The sequence below is a fragment of the Chelonoidis abingdonii genome, chromosome 3 (assembly GCF_003597395.2).
Source record: "Chelonoidis abingdonii isolate Lonesome George chromosome 3, CheloAbing_2.0, whole genome shotgun sequence".
In the NCBI taxonomy this organism is placed as follows: Eukaryota; Metazoa; Chordata; order Testudines; family Testudinidae; genus Chelonoidis; species Chelonoidis abingdonii.
Window position 1 is genome coordinate 103,757,270 of NC_133771.1, and position 19,227 is coordinate 103,776,496.

Consider the following 19,227-nt stretch of genomic DNA (forward strand, 5'->3'; position numbering starts at 1 on the left):
CACACCCCACAGCTGCAGTCTAGCACACCAGCTGGCTCATAAATGAGCGGCTGTGATAAGTGCACAAGAATGGGAAAAACACATCATTCAGCATTTAGCACCGACTGAGCTGGAGGTCAGAGATTTGTGGCATTTTAATCTAAGGAGGCAACAGCCACAGCAGGAAAAAATGGATCAGAATGAGCTGGCGCCAAGATGAGGAAACAATCCAATCTTCAGAATCTTAATACAGAAAGGGGGAATAGAAAAGATCAGCCCATAAAAACCGTGAAGCTTCCAACTCTCTGCTTTTATTTTAAATCTGTGGCTCAAAGCAGCTAGTAACAGTGGGTTTTTTTTTTTTTTCTGGATCAATGAACTCAAGAAGTGAGATGACCATTTTGAAATACAAAGGAAAAGAGTTGTGCAAAAGAGGAGGCAGGAATGTAATAGGAGATGGAGAATTTCAAGCATATGGTCTGTCCCTAAAACCCAGATACATGCAAAAGACCTAAAGCTTTACACAGCAAAGAGGAACATACTGTTTTTACCATTCTGAAAAATACTACAAATATGAAATATTTCCATATATATGTAATGAGACCATGACTAGAACTTTTAAAATTGTAAAATTCTGAGTGCACCTATTTTATGTAGTCCCACTCTGTATAGCTACACAGTACCAACCATCAAGTATTTTGTGAACATGCACCATGGATGCAAGTCTGAAAACACACACTACATGGAACTAGTAGTGTTGCCCTGATAAAAAAAATGGAAATAAATGCACCTCAGTCTCAGACATAGGAAGGAAGTATGTACAAGATTCACAGCACATGCTGGGCCATCCATCCTCCTCTAAAAAGGGCATAATTATTCAGAGACACCATTTAAATTTATTTCACTCGATATTTCAAGATTCAGGATGGACCTGTCATCACCACTGAGGAATCTGAAAATACATGGAATAAAAACAAAAACAAAAAAACCCTTTCCACTCCTACCTAGTGGCATGAGTTCAGTGGCATTCTTTGCAAAAAGGGATTGGAGTTCTTGCTACTGTTAAGCTTTAAGAGTTCACACATTTTGAGGGACTAGGGAGCATTATTTAGAGGAGTTTATTTAAAGCTGACTTTATAGTCCCTCTGTTATGAACATGTGTATTTAGCACTCTGTAGCCAACAAGTATTAAAGGATCCAAGCCTCTCAAACAGACTGGTCTTTGAAGGTGAATACTGGCAAGATTGAAATGTTCTAGAGTGAATACCTAACAACCAGAGATTACTGCTGCTGGAAATTAGTCGTTCAAAGCAGCCTCTGCTTCTGCGGGAAGGGGTGCCAAACACTCTTGCTCCAGTCATACTAAACAATTAAATATCAAAACTGTCAATGTACCATGAGATCTCACACAAGATGGTTGAAGGCATCATTTGTGTCTTGGCTTCAGATTGTATTGTGAAAGAACAGTTGCAAATGAATCCAGCAGAGGCCAGCTAAGTAATCTACATCTTCTAATTCATTCTAGGAGACAAAGACAAAAGCCTGCTTTCTCCTCAAACTTATCTCCTTGCTTTACAGCATTAATGCATTAAATGAATGCTGATGCTCATAAAAAGTAACAGATCCAGTTTAAAAAAAAAACAAAAAAAAAAACTACTTCACACAGCTACATCAAAGCATCTCAAACCAGACCTGAGGACCTTTCTTAGTTCCAAGTTAGACTATATAGTTTTTTTCCTTAACAGTTTTATTTAGTATTAAGTACTGCACACTTTTCTCTGTGTGGCAGGGAGCCAGCAATACGTGCAGGAGTCTTAGGAAAGTGGGAGACGGGCAGTAGCAAATGTGGGGAAGTCAAGAGGGTTAAAAGGTTGGATGGGTGTGTTTACATGGGCTTGCAGAGTTTCTAACTACTTTCAAAGGAAAAGTTTAAGACTTGAAAACTATTTTTTTTTTAAATCGCCTCATGTACTTTTTTATTCCCTAAGTGGCATAAGGTAGAGGGGACCAAAGACAGAGCTAACTGGAATTGACACAGAGAGGAAGTGGAACCACAGCTAAGGCAGATGTTGAAAGAGTAGTAGAAGAACTACTAAGGACGGACAAGGCTGCAAAACTCCAGGGAAGATGGGATGGCAATGATGAGAATGTGACTGACAATACAGAAGACAGCAGAAAGGTGAAGAAGGGTGAAGAAATAGTATATAAACATGCACCTACCACAGTACAAAGAAACCCATACTGGATATTAATAGCAGCTATAGTAGTAATTGTTCAACTTTGAATTCCCAATAATTAAGGCATTACTGTACACAACTATCCACTTACATAAGCTGTAGTGAAAATACAGAGTCCTATTAGAAACTGCAGTAACTGTGGTTTCCTCCACAGCAGGAGATACCACTGTGCAGCAATCACTGAGGACAAGCAAGCGCTGGGTATTTTATAGTACACACTGTAAAATATATGCAGAGTATGAAAACATTCAAAATTCAATCTTTTTTATTCAATTTTTTTAATAGTAATGTTTCAGAAACTATTTTATGAAGTGGCATTCAGTCTTCAGAAAATACTATGTCAGTAGGGTTGTTTTTTTTACACCCAGTACCGGATATACTGAAATGGTTCTGACTTGTAAACTTGTCAAGAACATCTGAGGATCCAAGGCTCTCAGTGAAAAGATTAAAATTTGCTAACAGTGGAAAACTCTGACCTTTGCTCACCTTGTTCAGCCTAATTATAGCAATATGACTGTATAAAAAGACTACTACATTTGAGAAATCCTGTGAATGGCAAGCATAAATGGAACTGTAGAGGTTTCTGTATTAGCTACTTGAAACACATCTGACTGTATTTCGTGGGGAGGCGGGAAGTGGACTGAGGGGAGTAGGGGACAGAAAAGACATTATATAAGCTAGCTGCAGTATCCAAAAAAGAGAGGTTTAAACATTAAAAATACACAAAAAAAATATATTTATTATTCCTTTTGGAGGAAAAATGAAGAGTGCTGTATGTAGTACATAACTTATTTGTGAGTAGAGTTTTAGACAGCTGTTTCATAAATATTTAAACACTGCTAAAAAGATAAGTCAGCAACTGGTAATTAGAATCATAGAATATCAGGATTGGAAGGGACCGCAGGAGGTCATCTAGTCCAACCCCCTGCTCAAAGCAGGACCAATCCCCAGACAGATTTTTACCCCAGTTCCCTAAATGGCCCCCCCTCAAGGATTTAACTCTCAGCCCTGGGTTTGGCAGGCCAATGCTCAAACCACTGAGCTATCCCTCCCCCCAGCTGAGATGCATAAAAACTTTCAGTTGACCAAAGTGTTTGTTTTTTATAAATTCTGCAAACAAAATAAAAAACTAAATATGCATCGCACCCCGTCCTATAAGCAGATGAAGGTAATGCTGACGGTGGCTAGGGGAAAATTATCAAGTTTTAGAAAAAAAAATTCTGATTTTAGGTGCAATCATTAAAAAATCTCTCCCCATAGACCAAAACTCCAGCACTGGGGAACTAGCTGCCGTTTCATCTTTACAAAAGGTGAGGCTTCCCTCAAGTGTGAGATTTGAGAGTGAAGAAATGCCTTTTGGAAAAGTGCTAGAATTCATTACATTTGAAAACCAGCACAGTTAAAGTGCTAGGCCTGGGATCCTCCCAACAAAATATTACTAAAGATATCGGCAAAAGCAAGGAAGCAGTTTGAAAATGGGGATAAAGCTCTGATTTGGTTGGGTGATGAAAGACGTATGGAAGGCACAGAAAAGGGGGAAAGAAGAAGAGAAACTCAAAGACTAACTAAACTTCCCAGCTTCTGCTGCTCATCCAAAGTTTGCTAAGGTTCTCACTAAAAATGATTGCCTTCACAGAAAGAAACGACAAGCGTATATATTAAAATATCGCCCCCAAGTACAGGTTTGTATACACATAAAGATTTAAAAAAACCCTCTCAAAATCCTAAAGTAACATAACATCCCATTAGACGTTTCATCCTATGAGCCAATATGTCACAATAGACTGTTTAGCCAATTTCCAGCAGATTAAAATAAATTCACATTTTATGGGCTTCATACTAAGATTATTTCCTGCATAATGTCTCCCAGTTTAGACTCATAGACTTTAAGGCTAGAGGGACCATCATGATCATCTAGTCTGAACTCCTGCACAACGCAGGCCACAGAAGCTCACCCACCTAGTCCTGTAATAGACCCATGATCTCTGGCTTAGTTAGTGAAGTTCTCAAATCATGATTTAAAGGAGTTCACGTTACAGAGAATCCACCATTTTAGTTTAAACCTGCAAGTGACCTGTGCCTCATGCTGCAGAGGAAGGCAAAAAACCCCAGAGTCCCTGCCAATCTGACCTTGGGGAAAATTTCTTCCAGACCCCAAATATGATGATTCATTAAACCCTGAGCATTTCAGCAAGACCCACCAGCCAACAGCTATGAAAGAATTATCTGTAGTAACTCCGAGCTCTCCCCATCTCGTGTCCCATCACCAGCTGTTGGGGATATTTGCTACTAGCAGTCCCAGATCAGCTACATCATACCATCCCCTCCATAAACTTATCTAGCTCAATTATGAAGCCAGTTAGGTTTTTGGTGCCCTCTGCTCCCCTTGGAAGGCTGTTCCAGAACTTCACTCCTCTGATGTTTAGAAATCTTCATCTAATTTCAAGCCTAAATTTGTTGATAGACAGTTTATATCCATTTGTTCTTGCATCCACATTGGCACTTAAACTCCTCCTCTCCCTCCCTGGTATTTATCCTTCTGATGTATTTATAAAGAGCAATTGTATCTCCCCTCAGTCTTCTTTTGGTTAAACAAGCCAAGCTCTCCAAGTTTGTTAGTGGAGTTACGCTAAAGAAGAATCCTAACAACATTCTACTAACACGAAAACAAACCTTACTCCTTACCTTCTGATCTGAGTTATCTTGAATCAACAGGCCAAAATAGTCCTTTTCCAGTAAATTGAGCTGTTCGCACACCTTGTCAAATAGCACCTGGCCTTTAGCTCTTTTCTGGAAGAAGAAAAAAAAAATCAAATAGCTGGTTAGCTTAATGAAAGCATTTAATTATTAGAATTCTGAGTCATTCATTATAGTTACATTATACATTATAGTTACACAATTCTAGTTAGGAAGATTTTAAATATATTGTACCTATATAACCTGAATATTGAAAAAAAATGTGTCCCCTAAGTTTAACACCATTGGTTTGGGCTTGAATAGGGACTGGCTGACTCACTACAAAAGCAATTTTCCTTCTCTTGGTATTGACATCTCCCTCATCAATTATTGGGAGTGGACAACATCCACCCTGACTAAATTGGCCTCCAACATTGGTTCTCCACTTGCAAGATAACTCCCTTCTCTTCATGTGCCAATATATATTTATGCCAGTATCTGTAATTTTCACTCTATGTATCTGAAGAAGTGGGTTTTTTAAGCCACGAAAGTTTATGCCCAAATAAATGTGTTAGTCTTTAAGGTGCCACTGGACTCCTCGTTGCTCTTATTAATAAAGTTAAAACTGTTAGGATATGCATACCATCTTGTTGCATAATATCACAAGAGCTGATGGTAATATTTAGCTCTAACTACTTACAGATGTCTTGTGTTAGCACTGTGAAAAACATGAGATAACATGTTTATTACATGAAAATAATTTTTGTGCCTTGGGGGGTGGGGGTTCATGAAAGCTGATAGATGGATAGTTTGGGTGAAAGACCTCTACTAGTCCAGACAAACAACAAAAGCCCAACCTGCTCTACATTGCTTCAACAAATCTCAAACATGACCTAAAGGGATCAACTTTAGGGGATGAAAATAGTTCACTCTCAGTGCATATTTAAGTCCTTAGCCTCTTTGATGGCTGCCAATTCCTGTAAATCAAAGTAGTTGGGGTGTGGATATCAACCCACAGGAAACAGGATACTAAACTCATTGCTAATCTTTTTCATGAGTGAAAAACTCCATATCCAGCTACTAGTCCCCTGAGTTATCCAGCTCTATACACAAAGAAAACCTGTCAAAGTCCTAGGTTAAAGTACACTAAGAGTAGTACACTAGGAGGGATCTGATTGCTAAGAAGGTGATATCTAGGCTAACTAGAATGCAGGAGGGCATTCCACATATAAAAACACTATGAAAATTGATATAGGATATAGATATAGGAGTAGTGGGAGAAAAACGGGACACTGAAATCAACACAACAGGCAGAGAGCAATGTAATATGAAGATCAGAGATGTGAGCACAATTGTGTAGGACCTCAAACACAAGAAATAGAAGTTTAAACTGGATGCTGTTGCCATTATCAGAAGTTTGTCAGATAGCAATTTTAGGAAGAATTTCTAGAACAAAATGCATCAGTCTAATCTTGTACCTCACCTTACAAGGAAGCCCTGAAATAGGTTTTAACAGATAGTAAACAATGCAGGAAGAATTCTACAGAAGCAGTTCAGGCCCATGCAGAGGAATTGCTGAGTTAGAACCAACAAATGAATTATCGTAGAGCTTGAAAGGTGCAGAAGTACTATTAGTTTGAATATTTGTTTGGACTTTCATTTGGACTTGTTCATGTTACCCACAAAGGGGTTTAGAATTTCATACAACTGTCACAGGAGGTGTTATCTGACACCCAGAGAGGAGTCAGGAGAAGATGACGGCTGAGAAAGGCCATGGGAGGGCTGAGGGAGAGCCCAATAGAGAATGCCAGAGACTAAGGGTATGTCTTCACTATCAACCGGATCAGCGGGCAGCAATGGATCCCCGAGCGCTCTCCCGTCAACTCCTATACTCCAGCTCTGCGAGAGGCACAGGCAGAGTCAACAGGGGAGTGGCAGCAGTCGACTCACCAAAGTGAAGACACCACGGTAAATAGATCTAAGTACATTGACTTCAGTGACATTATTCACGTAGCCGAAGTTGTGTAACTTAGATCGAACCCCCCTCCCCCCAGTGTAGACCAGGCCAAAGACTGTGCAACACTGCAACTAGAGATGAGGGGGCACTCAACAAGGTGAGGATGTGGTTTATAGGGTCCAGCTTGGTTTTGGCCTTCAGGCACCACCAGAATATAAATGTTTAATAATAAACAATTATTTTCTCCCATCAATTTTGTATCTTGTACATATAGGCTAAACTGTACAGGCACAGACTCAATGTATATATGTAAAGCACCTACCACAGTGAGACCCCAATCTCAGGTTAGGAACATGCAGTGAGAGGAACAGGCAGTGTTTATTTTGCTAGTGTAGAAAGTACTACATTCAAAATCCAATTACACATATGATCAGTTATGAATCAATATTTACCATAAAATAAATCATTTGAATCCATTTGCTCAGATACAAGTACTGATTTTGTCCAAATCATTCCAACTGGAATGTGTTTTATATATGCATGACTAATGTAAAGGAACATATTATATCTAAACATAATTTTACTTATGTTAAATTTGCCACCACTGAATACTTTGCAGTACGATTTTAAATGACACCATGAAAAAAATATAATACTTATTATCTGACTCATTAAATTTTAGCTGTTTCTAAGATTTACCTATTTAGTGAGAACTACGTAAACTTCTGCAAAGTAGCTTGAAAAACAAAACAGAACAAATCCTTTCCGAACAGATATTTTTCAATGGAAAATGTGTGTTAAATGCCTACTTGGCAGAACAGGGAGTGTAACCAAAGTATATGTTACACATTATATAAAACAGGTCGATAGTAAAATGTAAATAGAGTGATGTTATCTGTGCTGTGATATGGAACCAGGAAATACATGCAAAAATCAAGTATGTAGCCTTTATGTATCTTAATTGCCTTACATTGTGTATGTGACTATGTTCAGTTAACCTTAAGATCAAAGATGAGAGACACTGCAGGAAACTAATATCTACATTGCCTCAGCTTACCTCTCTCTGTTAAAATGGAGGACTGGCTAATTGCTATGTAAATGAATGTAACTAGTTTACCTGTGTATGCATAGGAAATAGAAGATTAACTTCAAAGGAGGAGTCCACAAATTAACTGCATTGCCTATTCTTCCTCAGAGGAAAGCCCTGCTGTGACAATTTCTGGGAGGAGGCTTGTCAGCCTGCTAGAGAGCTATAAATACTGGACCTTGGGCATGATCCTTTCATCTCTAGTCTTCTGAACTTTAAAACAGGGAAAGTTAAAAACATGGGACTGAGATCTTTCAAGAAGTTATTTAGAATACCCTGGAAAATGCAAGGAAAGACTTTACATCTAATCTGCCTTTGGCTTCTAACCCACTGGAATAACTCCAAAGTGATTTTTGCAAGCCAGCAGATAACACATCGCTGCTGTGATCCTGATCTATGAAAACTGAAAGTCACTTGTATGTATATGATTGCTTAACCATTCAAGTGACTCTCTTACTGTGTTTTATTAATAAATCTTTAGTAAATTTACTGAGGATTAGCTGACAGTGTGATATTTGGGTAAAACTGAAAATTTTAGATCGATAGAGAGATAGACAGAGAGATAGACCTGAGGGCAAGTGTGTGATCCTTTGGGACTGGTAAAATTTTAAGTATGATGAATAGGGTCTTCAGTAACCTATCACTATACTAGACCAGTTTGCTTAGATGAGAGCCAAGGGTTGGAAAGCCTAAAGGCACTGGGTTTGGCTTCTTGATAAGCAGTGTGGTACTACAGAAGCTCTTTTGATACTGGTTCGGTGACTCTATCATAGATTAAACCAACAGTTTTGGGGGATTGCTTGCCCTATTTCTTGCAGTCTGCCCAGAGTGCAGGATTCTTGGTGAGGCCCACGGAGGCACCCAGTCACACATGTATAACTAAGGCCAGGTAACCATCCACCAACATGGATGACAGTCACCTAGCTAACTGGAAATGGTAAAAAGTGTTACTTGGAGATGCCACTGTCAGTGAGGAATCTAGGAGTAGTCCTAAGTTAGGGACTAAGGGTATGGCTACACTTGAAATTTCAAAACGCTGCCGCGGCAGCGCTTTGAAGTGCCAGTGTGGTCGCAGTGCCAACACTGGGAGAGAGCTCTCCCAGCGCTGCATGTACTCCACATCCTCTATGGGTGTAGCTTGCAGCACTGGGAGCTGTGCTCCCAGCGCTGTGGCACTGTTTACACTGAGGCTTTACAGTGCTGTATCTTGCAGAGCTATGGGGGGTGTTTTCTTCACCCCCCTGAGCGCGAAACTTGCAACGCTGTAAAGCCCCAATGTAGCCATGGCCTAACTGACTGATTATATACCTTCAATCAGAAGAGGCTGTACCATAGCTGCAAATTCTTCAAATATTTCCTCTGGCCACCAGCATAACCTGTGTCTTGCTCGGGTTCATCTTTAATCATCTATTCTTCATCCATGAGCTGATCTCATCCAAGCATTCAGTCATCTTGGTGGCAGTGATATTGTTTTGTATAGTGAAGAATAAAGTAGAGTTGTGGGCGATTTGCATATTGTTGGCACTCGAGTATGCATCATCCTACCAGTAGTTCACCTAAATGGCTGCATGTAGATACCGAAAAGGATTGGAGAGAGAAAATCGATCCTTGTGTGACTCTACAAGTGAAGAGTCTATCGGCTGAGGTACTGTTTCCCATTACTACTCTTCGGGTACATCTTCTGTCGGATGCGATGCTACGGAAATATGGATTATTCAAAGACTACAATACTGAGCTATGACTGATGCCGTAGGATCATGGAATATTCTAAGACTACAGCTTTAGTTTTATAAATATTATACATACCCTTATGGACTGGTTAGTGATTTATTCCTGGCTAATTGGGTAAAGTAAATATGTTTCCGGAAGGAACTTAACTCAATGGAGGGTAATTAATGCAAATTACCCCAATACAGAAACAACACAAGTAACAAGCCCTCTTGAATGTTTTGCTTCACATTGGGACTAGCAGATTAGTGTGATTTAGTTCAAAGGCCTTTGTAGAGAAAGGACTTGAAACTGTATAAAACAATAGCCCTAACATGGAAAGAGTTCCACAGATACCAGCCGAAAATTGACAGGCATGAGACTGTGTCCAACAGCATCAAGTCCTGTGAGAGGACTTCAAATACTTCAGACCTTCCAGGGTCTCCTTAAGGAAGATGGGTGACTACTGGAAAGCTAGGCACCCATATAAGCTATTTATTATTTTCAGATAGGATTATCACTTGAGAGAAAAATGTGTCATTCACCCTAAGGAAAGAAGAACTGCAGGTGCTGAACTGAAGTCAGATCTGCTGACATGATCACAGTGAATTGCAGCCTACCACCCTGACCCGGAGGAAGTGGACTCCAGAATTCCACTTAGAAAAAGATGATAACTGGAGGTCTGAGACTTCAGTAGGGTGCCCTTCAGGCAGCCCCAAGAGGGTAAGAGGTGCATTTAACTGAGGAACTGTGATACGTCCTGCCACAAAGGACTTAAAACCATTTTAGTATTTTTCTGGATCCCTGCCAGATCTGTTATGTAGGACAGTGGTGTCTAATAGTCAATAGTGTCAATGCTGACTAGAGGTCCAGGAAAATAGATGTCAGCCTCTGTCCATTGACAGCAGGAGATCATCCTTCAGTGTCATTAAAGTGGTTTCCCTTCCTAGGTGACAAAACAAATCTCTGAATAATTTAGCCTGTATAGAAATAACTTCTTCAGTGGTTAACTGAAAATAAGAATTTAAATAATTTTATTAATTTCAAGATTTCTGCCAGATACTGTGTGCACAGTAATCTGAGGTGTGTCATTTGAACACACAGGCACTCCTAAAATAGTTTCTTTCCACAGAATCAAAATACTAGTCTGTGCAAATGACTACAGCTTTATCAGTTTTTCCCTATACCAGTGACTGTCAGTACAAACAAGGCACTTCCATATGCTTTTATAGTTGATAATTAAAAACAGACCTATTTTCTACTTGCTGGGTACCAGATTTTTGGCACAGCATTTGTTGCACTGGAGACAGCAGCAGACAAGACAAAACAAAGAGGTTCAGATCAGTTTGCTTACAATATATAAATGGGTGGGGAGATTAGGCATTCAGCTTTTGGAAATACTATTTCAAAAACTAAATACAATCTGTTGCTGGCACAACCGTACATGAGCGGCATGCAGCCTTACATTTTTTTTTTTTTTTTAAAACAGAATCCTACATGCCTGTTCTGCTATTTGTGGCATTTATCAATGGGGCCAAAACATGGCATTTTTGGAGGCCTGGCAGTCTAAAGGAATTTTTGCATTTGCTTATCCTGCAGATTTCAGTAGATACCATACACCACTGCGATTCCACAGAAATGCCATCAGCTGTATATGTGTAGGCTCTTGTGACACTGAAGTTATTGTGTCTAGCAGACAGTGATAGAAAGCTCACAATATACTGTTCTCCTTGAGTTATGTATTTCACTATAGTTTTTGTATAATTACACTATACAAATACAAATGACAATGAAAGAAAGGTATGCAGGGAACAAACAAAAATAGTGAAGGTATTGTTTTTGCTCCCCTCCCCAAGAAATCAAAGCATATCAATTCAGGACTGCATTGTTCGGTTGACACCAGGGACTTTAAACTTGGCTAGACTAAAAACTTTCAAAAGTACCCTACAAGTTTAAGATGAATTTTCAAATATGACTTAAGTTTAACTGAAATCAAATGAGACATAGGTGCTGTTGAAATTTTTACCCTAGACACTTAAAGACCGAGGGGACTATTTCCTCATTAGTTTGGAGCAACAACTTATTTTCCTAGTTTGTCCTTAAATTTACTTGGAAAAAACTCAAGTATACTTTCTTCCAAATTGCATCCTCTCCAACATATACAACTGATTCTGACAAGCATATTTAGAGGAGGGAGAAGAAGGATCTCTTGTGAAATCTGTCAACTGTTTATAGTAGAGGGTTTTTTGAAGTGTCTTATCCTGCTTTACAAAGAACACAGAGGAAACAATGATCATCTCTGAGCTTAACTGAAAAAACTGTACTACATGTAAGTTACATAGCAAAAGCACCCCTCCGGGTTACTTCAGAAACAGTACATGCCATGGATAACTAAATCATGTGCATCACTTGCTAGTAGTACAACTTTTCATATCAGTGTCAAAAACTTTATATTGAAAATAGTACAATAGGTTCTTCAATTAAATAGGAGGCCCCACTTTGCTAGGTACTTTACAAACATAGTAGTAGACAGTCCTTGACTTGAAGAATTTACAATCTAAATAGATAAGACAGATGCAGGATAGGAGAAGGGGTTTTAGGTATATCTCCATCCATATATATATATATATATATATATATATCTCATAGAACTGGAAGGGACCTTGAAAGGTCATCAAGTCCAGTTCCCTGCCTTCACTAGCAGGACCAAACACTGTCCCTGACTGTTTTTGTGTGTGTGGGCGTGCATGCCCCAGATCTCCAGATGGCCCTCTCAAGGACTGAACTCACAACCCTGAGTTTAGCAGGCCAATGCTCAAACCACTGAGCTATCCCTTCCCCCTGTTTAACACACAAGCGGAGTGACCACTGATGGTAACAACTGCTATGTTAGTTTCATGGGCATTTTTTGGAGGGGAGAGGGTACTGAAGAGGGGATAAGCTAAATGGAAAGAAAAGGGAATGGGAGTGGGTGAAGGGGACAGGCCAGGAGAGAAAGGGGTCAGAGGGCAGGTGCGGCATGAAGCTGAGATGAACAGACTGTGAAGGAAGGCGAGGGAGAGGTTTGAAGAAAACAGCCAATCAGCATAGGGCAAAGAAAGTCCAAGTAAAAATTGTAAATAGTTTGCTGAATGTCCCTGCTTTGGCTGCTTTTACTAGTGGCTCCTCTGCAGTTTTCCCCAAAAGCACATTGGGGAGTGGGGGAAAAGAGAGGCACCGCCTAGATGCTAATGCCCCCAGAATAGAGGGGTGTTGCTAGCTTTGCCACTTACAACCTAGTGTGAAAAGATTGCAATTAATGGGTCCAATTCTGTAAACTTTTACTCACATGAGTAGTCTCTTCTTATGCAAGTAGACACACTAGCTGTAAAAGAATTCCTCATGAGTATTTAAAAATATTGGACTCAATCCAGCAAAGTGTACCAAATTTAACACTGTTACAATTTTAGAAAATGTGGTACCTGACTAGTAGAGTTGTGAAAAAAAACTTTTTTCATTTTGCTGTCAGCTCAAAAGAAATCAAAAAAATTGTTTGGTCTGGGTAGAACTAAAACCAACATTTTTGAAATTTTTGGGGAAAATAAAAAGCATCAGAAAATTTTTGTTTAACAAAAGCAAAGGAAATGAAGGTCTAGATTCATAAAATAGAGGAGGAATCTCCCCTCTGATGTTTAGGTTACTGCATACTCAACAGGGATATGGGATACCCAGGTTCAAATTCCAATGCTGGAGTACATCTCAAGTGAGCACAATACTCACCAGGCTATAGCATATTCTATGACAGATCTCTTTAGATCTCTCCAGTTGAAACTGTCCACTTTTGTATAAAATACATGAATAGCCATTGGGCCAAAGAGAGTGAGTGAGAGAATGATTCTATACAATTATTGAAATGTTTCCGTCAACCCAAAGCTGCAATTTTTGGTGAAAAAAGTTTCAGCTGAAAAATTTCACCCAGTTACTTGTATTCATATACCAGGCTCCAGATTTTACAACTCAACGAATTAGATTTTCAAGGAAAAACAAATGATCTATAGTGAGACTATTCAAAGGTTTCTGTTTTCCCAAAACTACTTAAGGTTTATTTGTTTTCTTCCCCATTTTCCAGATCAGTGCAGTCTTTTACCACAAGATGAGGCTCCAACTTTAAAGACAATGGCACCAACGTTATCCATGCCTTAAAACGCAACACATTCACAACACAGTCTTATTGTGGCATATTATTTTGGAAAATTATGATGTGCATTAAAAATGGTTACCCACCTTCTCATAACTGTTTGAGATGTGTTGCATACACCCTTTACACTGTAGGTGTGTGAGTGTCCCATGCTGAAGTGTTTTCCCTAGCAATACCCACAGGAGCAGCCCCACCAACCATCAAGATCCTCCTGCTCCAAAGTGAGGTTATAAAGGGTTAAGCACCTTCATTTCCTTCATATCAGAAACCACGGTAGACTCTGATGTATTGGGAAAGGAAGGTGGATAGTGTAATGGACGTATGCCACACCTCTTGAAGAAAAACAATTACAAGAAAGTGAGTAACTGTTTTTTCCTCTTTGAATGCTTGCATATATATCTGTTACCCTGTAGGTGACTCCAAACTACATCAGGAGAGGGACTATAGGACTGCTTTTCCTACATTTCCATCTTTCCTTGATGAGGTAGAGAGCATACGTCTGGTGATATATGAATGGAAGACAACATCAAGGCTTTGCAGATGTCCATAATTGGAATATGTGCCACAAATGCTGCTGAGAACGTGTCAAGAGTTTGTCAGGAGATGTTATTGTGTTACCCTTCTGACATCATAATACATTGTGATGCAGCTGGTGACCCATTTCAAGAGTCTCTGCATTGGGATTGATTGATATCTCATACATTCTGCATAAGAAAGAAAAAGCTGGGCAGGAACTTGAAAGGGCTTTTTCCTATGCAGTGTGACTAAAAAAACATTGTGTGTGGAGCCATCATTCGTCCTTGTGAGTATGTAGCTTTGGGAAGAAAACCAGAAGGTAGGTAGACTGATTCAGATGGAAATTGGTACCACTTTTGAAAGAAACTTAGGATGCAATCTAAGCTGGACCTTTGGCCTTGTAGAAATCCGTGTATGGCAAATCAATGACTAATGCATTTAGTTTCTCCCATTCCCTTAGCACAGGTGATGGCCACTAAAAGCTACTTTCACTGTCAGGTGCAAGAGCAAACCCAATACTAAAGGATCAACAGAAGGGTCCATCACAGTGGACAACACTAAATTCACATCCCAAGCAGCTGAGTCCCTGATAGGCAGAAGCTACCTGTCAAGACCTTTCAGGTATCTTGTTACTATGTATAGATCTCTAAATATACTCACAGATAAAGAAGACAGCTGAAGCTTCGGACAGGCTTGGACCATGTGGTAGTGAGAAGGAACTCGAGAGGCAGGCAGTCTGCCCTCCTCTTTATCTCCTCGGTCAGAGGCACCAAGTAAGCCAGGTCGTAAGAGTGGACAAGCAGATACTGCTTTCAAAATTCTCTGGCTCCAGGCACATGCATACCCACAATGGAATACACGTAAGGACCTGCATTCAAAGAAGGAGGATCATTCTGCTATGATCTTGCTCGAGCTCGAGGATGACCCTGGGAAATCGAGATACTGGTGGGTATACATACAGCAGACCCCTGCCTCGCAGAGACAGGAAAGTATCTCCTGTTGATCTGGGGTTGTGACCAACCCTGGAACAGAACTGGGGACACGAGTCACATATAGATCCTCCAACAGAAAACCCCCTATGCACAACACCTAAGCCAGAATATTTATACTGAGACCATTTGTGATCTAATCAAACTCATGCGATTAACTCAAAAAAATTAATTGTGATTAATTGAAGTTTTAATCTCACTGTTAAAACAATACCAATGTGAGATTTCTAAAGATAGCTACAGCACTTGACCCAAGGTTTAAGAATCTGAAGTACCTTCCAAAATCTGAAAGGGACGAGGTGTGGAGCATGCGTTCAGAAGTCTTAAAAAAGAGCAACACTCTGATGCGGAAACTACAGAACCTGAACCACAAAAAGGAAAATCAACCTGTTGCTGGTGGCAACTGACTCAGATGATGAAAATGAACACATGGATTGTTATCAAGCAGAATCTGTCATTAGGATAGGCATGTCCTCGGGAATGGTGGTTGAAGCATGAAGGGACATATAAATATTTAGTGCATCTAGCATGTAAATATCTTGCGACAGTACCAGGTTAATGCCTGTTCTCGCTTTCAGCTGACATTGTGAACAAGAAGCAGGTAGCATTATCTCCTGCAAATGTAAACAAACTTATTTGAGTGATTGGCTGAACAAAAAGTAGAAAATGTGTGAACTTGTAGGTTCTGAAGTTTTACACTGTTTTGTTTTTTAATAGTTATTTTTTTGTACATAATTCCACATTTCTACATTCAATTTCTTTACCATGACAATTGCACCCAGTACTTGTGTAGGTTAATTGAAAAATACTACTACTTTTGCTTTTTACAGTGCAAATATTTGTAATAAAAATAAATACATAGTGAACACTCTAAATTTTTGTATTGTGTTGTAATTGAAATCAATATTTTTGAAAATGTAGAAAACATCCAAAATAATTAAATACATGGCATTCTATTATTGTTTAACAGTGCGATTAATCGCCATTACTTTTTTTAAGTTGCTTGACAGCCCTAGTCTAAATTCAAGAATCTGCTAGGCCATTCTGAATGCTTGGAAAGTGTGACACCCTGAAGGGAACAACTTTAATATAGAAAATTCTACAACTTGAGTGCCTCCTGACAGAGACTGTCTGAACTGGCACCTGCTTGCTTGCTCACATAAACACTGCTGTATTACGTCAGTGAGTATCTGAACAATCTTGTCCTGAATGTGAGGCAGGAACTGCTGACATGCACAGAATACGGTGCACAACTCAAGTACAATTCTGTGTAACCTGGCCTCATGGGCAGTTCATAAACTTTGAGTCTGTAAGGTCACTCAGATGCACTCTCCACCTCCTAGCTAAAGTGTCCATTACCAAAGGTCACAGAAGGGAGATGAGGAGAGATGGGAACTCCCAGGCACACACTGTCTTGTCTCATTCACCAAGTCAGATGACAACACCCTGTCCAGGATGCTTATCAACTTGTCTAGATGGTGACTCAGAGGTCAAAAGACTGACTTGAACCATGCCTTCAGCTCGTTGAGGGGTCACATATGTACATGCAGCCACATGACTTAAGAGTCTGAGGGAATTTCTCACAGTGGTTGGAGGCTGGATATTGAGGGACACCAAAGTCCTGTATAATCTGAAATCTAGAAAAAAAGTAGAAATAGTCTGGCAGAGGTTGAACCCAGGACTGCCCGGATGAATTATATCTTTTTTAGAAGTGACAATGTCCACTTTTTTTTTTTTTAATTTCAGGCCCAGGACATTGAACGGACACATAGTTTGATGGACAGCAAACTGTACTTGGTGTCTGGCGAGACCCTGAATCAATCAGTGGTCCAGGTAAGGATACACATGGATGTCTCTCTTGTGAATACAGACTGCCACTACTGCCATGTACTTAAAGGCCCTTAGTGCTGATGAAAGGCCAAAGGGCAGGACAGTGAATTGATAACCACTATCTCCTATGAAGAACCTAAGAAACTTCCTGTGGCCAGGATGGATCACCACATGAAAGCAGATGTCCTTTAAGTTGATGGCAGCGTACCAGTCTTCTGGATCTAGGCAAGGGATAATCGTGGGGGACAGGCAGGTAATGCACGGTATGTCCCAGTTCCCACCATGCTTAACACCCACTTGACTAAGATGATGTAGGAAATCAGATAACTTGTCCCAGAAAGGCATAGAAGGGCCAGTGAGATCTAGGTTGACTGCCACGCTGTCCTTGAAACAAGGATCAAATTGGCTGCTTCGAGGCCTGGGGATACCAAGATTAAGAGATCGAGGAAGTAGAAGGCATCGGTCACCTCTTCTGCAATCTTTACCTTCTTTTAGATTGGTCAGTCTGATGGAAGGGATCATTACCAGCCTAGACAGTAATACTATATTTTGTCCTCTTCGTCTCTGGATTAAGACTGAGATCCAGGATGGTAGGGTACCAAGACGGGTCCTCACTGACAAAGAGCTAAGATCTGGATGTGATGCAGAAGTGAGGAAAGCACTTCTTTGTAGTTGTTTTGAAACCATGAAAAATGGAGCAACTATCTCTAACACAAGCATTTGACAAAGCGCGCATGGGCATAGATTCTCTGCAGCTGGAACTAAGTTTAACAGATAAGGGTCCCCCCAGTGCCACGCAGAACCCAAAGGCCCAGTTGAACAGAAAAAAAGCCAAATAGTAAAATTTGAAATAAAATAAAAAACTAAAACAAAATATGGATTTTAAGCATCAAGTCATGAATAAAAGTATCACTAGGTATATCCAGGTAGATAAGTTTTTGTTCACAGGGAACACAAATGCTAAGACCACCGATGGACGGGTAGTTTCAGCTTTTACACTCTTGTTCTCGAGCACCAGGAGTTTGGCAGTGGGCTGGGCCACCCATACAGATACCGCTAGGGAAACCTCTCTGACATCAGTAAACAAAATGCATATGTCTACTACACGGTAAGTGTGTATGCAAGCACTCAGAGAAAACATTTTGATGAAAAAAACTCTTATTTTGAACAAGCATGTCTATTCTTGTAATATCCTCAACTAAGTAGCTGTAATGCAGGCTCACGCACTAGGCTCTAGCTCATACACTGAGTTGTTATAAATAAAGCCCTTTAAAGATAAAGTTAGCATATTCTTAACTATACTTTACAGTGTTCCTTTCTGCTGTTTCCCTAGACTGATGGGTGATATTTTTCAAGCTAATTTTAAAAACTTAGTCAAATTCAGTTCAGAGATAATATTTTTTGTAGATTCAGCATTTTTTCAAAAGTTAGACCTTCCTAAGGCAGAGAAAAAAACCCATATTTTTACTTTATCTTGGCAAACTGTAAGTAACTATTGAACACTTACATCAAGTCCAATACATTTCAGTTGCTCATACATGCATAAAATATGGTCATTCAGGCATCCTTTAAATGCCTTGTCATAAAAAATTAATTAGAAGAGTGCCTCAATGTATGAAAAAAGTCCAACAATCTTCATTTACTTCAAATTAACAGCTATTATATAGCCAACAATTTGTATCACATTGAAATTATCCTATCCTCTATTAGAGTGTAGACAAATTACACTTAAAACAAATAAAACCTCGCAAAATGATTTACATCTGCAATAAGGCATTGTGTTCTCCTGCCCTGGAAACTGCAGTACTACAAGGAGCAAGGTTTCTATTCTCACAGCAAGAATGACATTTGCATCTTCCTAAAAAAGAACATGCATTTCCACTTGAGCTCACACAATTCAATCATCAGGCAGGGTGTTGGTCAAAATAAGATTGTTCCTTTGAAGCACTAGGAAACTGTTTCAATTCTGGTTCATAGACATTACCTCATGCATTTTAAGATTCCTCTCCCCCTCGTTCATATCCCCAAAACTACTAAAATCCAATGGCTCCACATTCACATCTCCCAAGTAT

At 39.7% G+C, this 19,227-nt stretch overlaps 1 protein-coding gene across 12 annotated transcripts in view; it reads right to left on the bottom strand.

Annotated features, from left to right (window-relative positions):
• EPB41L2 (erythrocyte membrane protein band 4.1 like 2) overlaps positions 1–19,227 on the bottom strand; it is a 257,199-nt gene that overhangs the window by 84,517 nt on the left and 153,455 nt on the right. For all 12 annotated transcript variants that reach the window (XM_075063957.1, XM_075063959.1, XM_075063956.1 and 9 more), the window contains one exon: positions 4,902–5,006. In XM_075063957.1, coding sequence (XP_074920058.1) covers positions 4,902–5,006 — 105 coding nt within the window. The remainder of the gene's footprint in view (positions 1–4,901; positions 5,007–19,227) is intronic.